General features: G+C 41.4%; 1 protein-coding gene across 1 annotated transcript in view; it reads right to left on the bottom strand.

Moving 5' to 3' along the window:
- NUDT14 (nudix hydrolase 14) overlaps positions 1 to 7,336 on the bottom strand; it is a 58,909-nt gene extending 51,573 nt beyond the window's left edge. The window contains exon 1 of the mRNA XM_068160294.1: positions 7,201 to 7,336. Within this exon, the coding sequence (XP_068016395.1) occupies positions 7,201 to 7,281 (81 nt within the window). The 5' untranslated portion in view covers positions 7,282 to 7,336. The remainder of the gene's footprint in view (positions 1 to 7,200) is intronic.
- Positions 7,337 to 10,324: the final 2,988 nt, after the last annotated feature.

A 10,324-nucleotide genomic window follows, 5' to 3' on the forward strand; every position in this document is an offset into this window, starting at 1 on the left:
TAGTTTACTGCTCCCTCAGGGCATGCACTGAAAGTTAACATGGATTAAGGTAGGGTATGAATTCAAAGTGCAATCGTACTTTGAAAATGGTTTAACATAAACAGAACCAGACTCTTTGTTGTAGAATGAGACATGGAGTTAATCAGGAAAGTCCTGTGTAGACAAGCCCTTGCAGATGAGTCTACTGGGGAAGTATTGTCAAAACCAATGGTTTTCAACCTCTTAATTTTCAGACCTGGAAACATCTTCTAGTGAAGCTGCAGGCCCTGGTAGCACATTAAAATCTGTTAATTATCCTGCTTTTCTTAATTGAGTCACATGGATGACCTACAAGTAGTCCAATGATCCTCACTGCACTATGTATCAGAACTTGGAAAATACTAGTTTAAGCTAACTACAACTTAAGTAGCTCCTAATAATACTTAGTCTTAACTTCACAGCTACTGTACAGTAACCCAAATCGTCTAGTTACTGATGATATTAAATGAGACTTGTTCATTTATGCCTTGCACAGACATTCCAGCCCTTTACAAGGATGCTACAAAAGATGCTTGAGAGAGCCCATTCATTCCAGTAAGTGACAATATGATTGACTTAAAATTACAAACTTTTAACACTGCCAACTTCAAGTATTTACTTCAAGGAACACTACATTCACTGGTCAAAGCATGCTGAATATAGAAATTAAGATTAATACAAGATAATACTCACTGAAACAAAACCAAGTAATAGTGCTCTTTATAACTACTACTCTTAATAACTAATTCTTCTCATTTCCCCCTTTAATAATTCATAAATGTCTCACATGAAATGATCTTATACAAATATCCAGAGTTGAATTCAAAGTGTATGGCAGAGACAGAAGCAGATATGCCTAGGTTTCTAACTTTCTTTCCTTAAACCTGTGCTCTAATTGCAAAGATAATTTTTTTTCTCTCAAAGGAAATTACGTTCTCTTGGTACTTAACTCATTAGAAACGCTATCATTGCAAAACTTCAGGTTTCTTCTTTTTCACCCACAAAAAAACGAGTAATACTACACTAAACCATAATTCCTGGTTAACACAGCAGCAGTCAGATCAGTCAGATCAAAAATCTGCCTTGTCCAGGATCTGAAAGAAGCCTAAGGAATATATTGTTCAAATACTCCCAGCATTTTGCAATGTGCAGCTTAGGGACTTCCTGAGCTAGAAGCAGTATGTTTGCAGTTAAGAATGCAAATACCCTATACTGACATAATAGACTTGACAAACAGAAGAAAATGAGACAAATTTTGCAGCAAAGATGGCATCTCCTTTTATGGCACTACTGCTCTGCAAAAAAAGAACTGCAAATAAACGCATTATTTGGTAGCATATTTCCTACTACTGGAGCCTTTTGAAGATTCAACAGAAGAATTACTTGTTTGAACAGGTAACTTAAAAATCTGTTTACTCCCTCAACAGAACCATTTTTAACTGTCAAAACAGAAAAGAATGTTTTATGTTTATAAAAAAGCAGACGGAAGTTCCAGAGAGTATTTCAGGCAGCTGGGCACACTCGTGTTGCTACTGCCAGATTGAGAAAAAATCCTGAATGTAAAACCAGCTTGTTAATATCACTGTAACATTGTACTGCTTTGCTTTTTTTCATGACATTACTGACACGGGCCTCACTTCATTCTGCATGCATACGTATTTTAATCTTCATGAAGCTTCCAGTTAAATTGCAAGGCACAGAAACAGAGTGGTTGCTTATGGTCACAAAGAAAGAAGTGCCAGATTTAAGATTAGAAATGCCTTTCTCACTGATGAATTGTACACTTCTCCTGAAGTGTATTTTCTGCCCATTACAAAGTTTGTGATGTGTTAAAATCTACAGGTCTTGAAAACTACTTTAGAGTTACTATAAAGCTCAAAGATACTATAATTGAATTCCCTTAACAGTGAATGAAAACATCATACATTAAAATGAAATTCAAGGTAACATTTTTCATGTTTAATTTCCAAAATAATGATTTTAAACATTCAATCAATAGAGGGAATGTGATGCACAGGCACTGGACAAACTCTGAAGTGTGAAAGGAATGTGAAGCTCACAAAACAGCAAATAGTTCAAATATACCACTAGTGACTGCATGATATACAGAGTTCTTGAGGTTTATCCCACATCACTGAAGCAGATGCCCATCCACCCTCTCACAAATTCAAAATACAAACTAATTTATATTCAATCTGGGAAAATTACTGACAGTTGATATTAGTCTAGTAGCAAACTTCTAAAATTTCCTGGGCAGACTGCACATCTCTGTTTATACAATGCAAGGAAACAGTGGCAAGAGCTCCCTTGCCAGAACAATCTCTAAAAACAAAGCTACAGAGTCTGGGCTAGATCTACAAAGACTTTGATCCATGAGCTTTAGGCAAAAGTTTCTGTTACAGCTCAAGATATTATTGCCCCAGTTAGATGCTTCCCCCAAGCTGATGCTTTGCCTCCCCTTGAAGGATACTGTCCCCAGCACAGAGGTCTCCATAAGAATATTCAAGGGCAACTCACATAGTTCTATGCAAAGCCCAGTAATTTAGCTTAAAGGGCTCATGGATATGGGTTTAAACTCAAACAGCAGAGTAAAAGCTGAGGCAAAACTACCTTCCTTTCTGCCGATTCTGCGAGGATAATAACCATTAGCAAACAATTGCATGCAGTAACTTCTTAAATTACAACCAATTACAAGATTCACCAGAGCTCTGACTGTCAAAGACCTGTGTTAGAGCTCAAACCCAGAATGCAGAACTACTGAAAGCGTTGCTCAGGTGTTAATTAAGAAGACTGTATTGAACCCAAATTCACATTTAGATACTTAATGAGGCCCAAAATTCTAACACCTCTGGCTCAAGTGTTAGTACTCATGGCCTACTTCATCAGAATTCTTAAACTTCCCCACCCCCACCCCCCCAATATACAGGCCAGTGCCTGGCTAACACACACACAAAAGAGAGTTGAAGATTTACACACAAATGTGTTTCTCAGCAGTGAGCACACTATTCTGTGATGTGGGAAGCAATATTAATTGAAGCAAGATCTTGCAGCCTGACTCCACCACATCCCAGGGAAATGCCCTAGCCCTTGGGCATTGAGTTAATCTCTCATTAGCCATCCCTCTGGTCTCTTGAATAAATTATTTATGAAAAGCAGAAAAACTTCAATAGAAAAAAGTGAAAACTGATTCACCATGGAGTTCCTGGTAAAGAAGCCAATTCTTCAAGACGTGGTATATGATTTTAAAAAAAAGGCCACTTTAGACAACAAATTTGCACTTTGAGGGCAGTATACATTAAAACTAGCCAGATGCTACCCTGTATTTAAAGTAATTCTTTTATTTCAGAACCACAAGACCAAAAATACATAAACAGGGTTCTTACTGACAAAATGAAGAGTATATTCATCAAACTATGTGAGGTACTTTGTCCATCTCTTATCCTCAGGCCACCCTACTTAAATAACACAGCTAATTAACTAAGGGCCCCATCTTGAGGAAAGGGTTGGCAGCTGAAAATCCCAAAAGGAAAGTAAGGTCCATTTTGGTGAGCTGGCAGATGCCTATTTTGAATATAGTTTTAAACTGTACCTTACTTTACACACGGGGTCTAATCAAATCTGCATACAGTTTGCTGAGTTCCATGACTCCTTAACTGCACTTCCATTTCTACCTTTGCACTACAGAAAGACAGAGTAAGTAATTTTGAAAAGTGGCTGGTACCATGATTTGTCTGGAGAGTCTGGCCGGTCCCTGCAGCCTGGATGCCTAACAAGCTGCACATTGCTTCAACTCATGTGGTTCAAAACAGAATTATTTCAGAAGGGCGTGTCACCTACTTTCACTCTCTGTAAGAAACATTAAGAATTCATCACTTGCATTAAAATGTAAGTGGGCAGAGGAAAAGGAAGATGGAAGATCTTATAGGAAAAGTTCTCATGATCCTTTATTTGAAAAGCAGATCCCCCATGGGCACAAATCGTTATGACAATCCTCACTGCAGCTACATAGTCAGAGACCAACATTTTTGTCATCTTTTGGAAGAGTATTCCTATATGTAACAAACCACAACATGTTAAATCTAAATGATGACTCCAGCTTTTACTACTCCCTGAGCGCTTCATCCAAACATCTTTAACGCCCCCACGGGTGGTGACTCCACCACTCTTACCCAAGCCTGTAGCGCTTGTAGCACTGCATGGTGGTTTAGTGACTGAAGCGAAGGACACGGCCCTTGGCCTTGTTGAATGGCATACAGCTGGCCCCAGCCCAACCATCCAGCCTGTCCAGATACCCCTGCAGAGCCTTCCTTAACCTCCCACCCAGCTTCATGCATTCTGCAAACTTACTGAGGGTACACTCAATCAACTCATTATGGTCGTCAATAAAGATGTTAAAGCAAACTGGCCCCAATACTGAACCCTTTGGAAAACCACTTGTGACTGGCTGCCAACTGGATTTAACTATGCTCACCACCACGCCTTGGATCTGGCCATCCAGCCAGTTTTTGACCCAAAGAAGATGGGTTTATGTACATGTTCATGATGAAATGTCTAGAAATCAGTGCTGTAATGTTAAGTGTTCAAGAGTGCTTAGAAACAATCTTAAAATCACATGCGGTATGTAAAAGTTCATTCGATTTCCTGTTTGCAGAGAAGAGCAGTAGCTGTAAAAAACGAAACTAATAAAGTAAGGAACCTGTCGTTGTATATGCATCTTTGGACAGAGAAGCTATGTTGAAATACCAGCGCCTATTTTAGGAACATTTCTGTTTGAAAAAAGATTTCAAAATCGCCATCTTCAAGGTTCAAATTATCCTTCATCAATATCACGTACACACAAAAGTATGTCCCAATCTTCTTCAGACTGCAGCAAATTATAGAGGACATTACAGCTCCACAAGAAGTACCTGCAAGACTGCCTCAAGCCTTCCAATTACAGCATGATGCCACATATTGCAGAAAGTAAGCATTTACACCAGTCTTGGTTTTTGCAGTGCAACAAATGCCATTACTTCAATTTTCCTCATGTAGATTATTCTGTTATTCAGAAATATTTTTTATTTCATTGGGGTTAAGTTCAGCAAGTATATGCAGGGAACTAACGGCAAGGCAAAACTAATTTAAGATACAACATCAGTTAGGAATCTAGATGAAAAGTTTCCCTTTTTTCCATCTGGTGAATAGAAGAAGTTGGACAATTGCTACTCAGCATAAACCCTTTACAATTAAGGGCTAGATTTCAAAATAATTCTCAGTTTTTAGATGAGTTGTGGAATTTTCAAAGATTCTTAAGCAGCTCAGACACCTAACTTGCCTATATTTTAGACACAACTGCTTAGGTATTTAAATAGTTTTTCAGCAAGTCTAAATGACTCTGAAATAATTAAGTCAAATGACTAAAAACATTTAGTATTTCCTCTGGTTAGTAAGTCAGGTTTTAAATGAAAAATGTGTTTTTAATAAACATAGGGCCTGTCTCTTGGGTCAGGTGCATTTGTCCAGCTGACACAGTAGGCTGGGCCCAAGCCAGCTTCTGTGTATTTTCAGGTTGATTTTAAGACAGCACTGTGGCCAAGAGAAACAATCTCAACCAGCCCCAAAACGCTCATCCCTAACCACCACATTACCACCTCCTGTCTGCCAGAGTAACCATTTGCATTGAATCAGGTATCCGGTGTAGGTTAAAACTAACTTCTTTTGGCCACCTGGACTAGATAACTGACCCAGCTCAGTGCTGCTGCACAAAATTCTTGTGCAAGGGTAAGTAGCAAGATGTGCAGTAGAGGCAAGTTTACTTCTTTTGGTGGCAATACTGGTCTTTGCACAAATCATAACACTTGACCAAACACATCCTTATTTCTCTTTACAATATTCATCACATTTAGGGCACTTGTTTTCAATTAAATGTAATTTTGTGATAGTGTTTTGTACATTTTAATTAAATCCCACTTCTCATGTAAATAGAGCATGCCTCACAAATGAAAGTAAGAAACAAGGCTTATCACTTATAAACTAAGTCAACAAAAATTTAGAACATGAAAGAATATTCTCCAGGCTTTCTTCTGATACCTAAAAGAAAAGAATTCAGTGTATAGCTTTCAGATATGGACAAATGAGAATGTTTTACTTATCCCAGACAATGAGAGCTATCTTTAACAAAATAATTTATAGAATTTATTTGTAACAGTTTTTAAAAGATCATTTTGCTTTGAGGCACACTATTTGAATCCTTGCTGTTTTCCATGTTTATCTCACAGCTGGACTTAAACACATCTCCTTCCCATGCATTCCCTCTTCTGCCTTTTCAACTGATGTGTCTAGAAGCAAAGGAGTACAAGAAGGTGCAGTCTGCAGACAAGTCTGTCCAAATTCTTCTGCAATTCCACTTCCATCTATCTGCCTGGGCAAAAGCTCACGCTAGACTGGCCAGGGCTGTATCTTCTGCTAGAGCAACTAGTTTTGTGCAGGATCTTGCTGACAGAAAAGGCACATACAGCACTTTATCCTGCGAGAAGTGACTTTCCTTTTGCACCTTGCATTCTTGCCACTGTTGGAGGTTATCGGTTTTCAGGGATTCTGTGAAAGGTGACTCAAGATGATGTAAATATAGTAAGGAAAGGGATTTCATTCCCCACTTCCCACATGCCAGGGTTGAAGCTGGCCTGGCAGAGCAGCAGCGTAACTTACTGATGTAACTAATAACCTGCTGCATCGAGGGCTGGCCGCCAGCAGGTTCGATCAGCACCTACCAACGCCAAAGCAAGAGGCTCCCCTAAAAAGGCAGTAGGGTAGCGGGCACCTGGGGGCAGGAAGGAACTGGAAGCACGCCTCAAGGCAGTAGCCACCACGGTCACCGGTCTTTAGGGATACCGCCACTGTCCACCTAGAGCCTCGCAGGCCAGGTAAGGCTACGGCAGGCGGACCAGGGGAGTGCAGCCACCTGAAGGCCTATTCCCGGCGGAAGAGCGCCATGATGCTGAGGCGCACACGCCACCAGCGACACCGCCACTGTCCAAAATGGCGGCGGCGGGGGGGTGACGGGGCACCCCAAGCGTCTGCTGGCCAGCCAGCCCTCCTCCTAACCGGCGGTCAACGACGGAAAGAAGGGGCGGGACGGAACGGCCCCGCCGCGAAGGAAGGAGCTGGTCGGGCGCCAAGAGGCGAGTCGCTGGCGCCACTCACCTGCCGGTAACAGAGCCGGAAAGGCCGCAGGTAGAGGGAGGAGGTGCAGGGTTTGAGCTCCAGCTCTTCGATGGCCTCCATCCCTGCTGCGGGCAGCGGCCGCCAGGAGGAGGAAGAAGGGGAGAGCAGTGCGCAGCCGCTGGCGGCTGGGCCGAAGGGCGGCGGGCAGGGCCGAAGACAGCCGGGCAGGGTCCGGCCAAACCGGTCGAGGGGGGGCGCGGCTCTGGTGCGCGCAGAGGCCGTGGCTGCTGACTGTGGTGCAGGGCCGCGTTACGCAGCCCGGGAGTTCTTTCCCTGGCAGGCAGGCTCGAGGCGGGGGTGACAGGCACCCTTCTTTCTCTGTGACGAACTGGGTATCACCCGAGAAAGGGGACGCGGCAACAGCACACGGCAGCTTTGTCACCTGAACTCCTCAAAGCCTCCTCAAAGTTTGTGATGTCAGGCCCTCAAAACGGCTGGCAAAAGTTCTCCAGCGGTCGCTTGTTTCCACCTTCCACCAAAATTAAAGGGGTACTCCCATACTAAACAGAAACCAGGCCCTTTCTCTGAAGACGATATACCTGCAGGCTGAGCTTCGATACATCGTTTTGATCCTGGTTGTACATGAGGTTTTGCAGGATGAGGACCTTAGTGTTCAAATACAATTTCTTACATCTGCCTGTGTAGCATATGCACATCAAAATGGGAGCTGTATGGGTGGTGTGGAAAGTGCAGGCACAAATACAGATTAATTGTTGACCTGCGGTACATTATTTGGTGCTTCTTAAACTTTATCTCTTAGGATCAGCTTGACAGTCCAACCACTGTATAACTCTGCCAAGTCTGGTACGAAACCACGTGCCTTAGCACTACATCTGTGCATCTTTAAACTACTGCACAGATGGGGATTCTGCCACCTCTGTGAGGAGCCTATTCCAGTGTTTGAGAACCCTTGCAGTCATGGCCACGCACTAAGCCCCTGGCAGAAGAATAAATGCAGCTGCATGAGACTTCTCTAGCTTTATCAGCAACAAAGTTTCAAAATGATTACCGTTTTCTCTTTTACTTCGTTTTTTAAAAATAGCTGTTAGATTTGAGTGTATCCTGATTCTCATAGGAGTTTGGTCATTATTGTGTAATATTAGGATAGATTCCTCTGGAATTTTTAATGCTCTTGATTGTGATTTTTTAGATTCATGGGCAAAAATTTGTTGTGCCCAGCATCTCTCTGACTCGTGTTCACTTTCTGTGCAGATGTTCCAGTGTACTGCTACTTTACTTGCTATAAAAATTATTATTTTATCAGTGTATTGGCTGTACTGAGAATAATCTGAAATTTCTTGTCTCTCTCTTTTTTTTTTTTTCTCTCTACTAGTCTTCCACTGTATCACTAAGAAAGTTTATTGTCTCTTTATGTGGTAGTGAGAATCTTAGCAGTCTGGCTAAAGGAACGCATCCAGCAGTTACAAAACTCACTAAGAAGTAAATGAGGCAGCACTTATGTTGCAGAACGCTTACCATCAGTTCTGATAAAATGACAAAATTGTTTGAGTGGACTGAAAAGTGTGTTTTATTTAAAGTATATTTGCAAAGCTATTGAACAGGCAACTAAATGTATTTTATTAGCTGACTTTAAAAATATTTGTTTAACTTTATTTGCATCTCTGGATATGTCCCTACGTTTCTGGTTTTTAAATGATCTTGAGGTCATTCACAGCTCCTGGGAACTTAACACAATATTTTTGTATTAAATTATTTCAATCTTCCAAGTCCAATTTAAGTATAAACACAGTTTCCATGTACAGCAAGTTTATAGTATCTCTGTTTGCTTATATTAAAAATTACTGGGTACCCAGGTTGGTTCAGCCAGTTAGATTGCCCTCTTCAATAAACATTCTGACACCACTTTAAGGTTTTGAGTGTGTGTGTGTTTTGGGTAACATGTCATAGCATGTGATGGATTGCTTGTTCCATTCTTAGTCTTAGGTGGGATGCTTACGGGGTTGTGATGTGTCACAGACCTATCTCACTAATGTACCTGGGACAGCTGAGTGCAGTGTCACAGGAAAACGCATTTCAGTGCGCTCTAGTGTAATCATTGTGGTTGAAAGTTGTAGACTTCTTTATTGGAAAAATATCTTTGTGAATAAGCCAGCTGAACTAAGGATTTAACAGTCTGAGACTGAGGAGCTGCCTTAGTGTTACTGTTTTACAGGTGAAATCTGAGTGAGAGAATAAACAGAAAAAGTAAGTCCTGCATAGCGGGACTAGTGTTGAGCAGCTGCACCTGGATTTCATTATGGTTCTTAACATTAAGCCCTAGATACCCTGTGATGCAACTGACTTTGCTAGCCCAGGAACACTTTCGGGAGGGGAATGCTCTTCAGCTCCCCCTTATTCCAATGGACAACAATAAATGATGGGTGAGATGCACTCGTTTTCTGCTCCCATGCACTGCTTTTACAGCTTGCCTGTGCTGACTGGTGCAGTGGTTCTGACCTGGCTCTACATGCACTGGCTTTGCAGCAAGACATACGAGAGAGGATACATTGCAGAGGCACTGCTCAGCATCTCAGCTCAGGGATCAGAAGAGCTGTTGTGATGCACAAAGTCCTGTTAGGGCAGAGGTGCCCACCATGTAGTCATCACTTCCACTGCAGCAATTTGATTGAGAGGATGTTGATGCATCAGGTGTATATTCAGTGCTGCCCTGTATGGATTTGTATCCTCTGATAATCATCAGCTAGCAGATCTCTGAACTGCTGCCTTATGTGTTACTTGACATCCCTAATATCCCCCATAATTCCAAGTTGCTGAAGTATTGTATTCATGTCTGTAAACTTTAGTGAGATGGTTTTGATACTTCAACTGTTTAACTGCTTGCAAAATCTTTTAAATTAACACTACTCCATAAAATACAATTTAAATTTCTATAATTTTGTTCCTAGATTATTAGTTACAAAACTTCTTACATCCCAAACTTCATACATCCTGAATTGCTCTCTGCCATTAACTGTCCAGACCACTACCCACGTTTACCAATACACTCCTAATTGAAATAGCTGCCAATTATATGCTTCAAACCAACTATCACATCTTTCTTGTTTAAAGTCATTGTTAATTTGACTCCCCAGGTTGCCTTTCA

Source organism: Melanerpes formicivorus, unplaced genomic scaffold (genome assembly GCF_026170545.1).
Source record: "Melanerpes formicivorus ecotype bairdi unplaced genomic scaffold, bMelFor1.0.p_v2 SCAF_48, whole genome shotgun sequence".
In the NCBI taxonomy this organism is placed as follows: domain Eukaryota; kingdom Metazoa; phylum Chordata; class Aves; order Piciformes; family Picidae; genus Melanerpes; species Melanerpes formicivorus.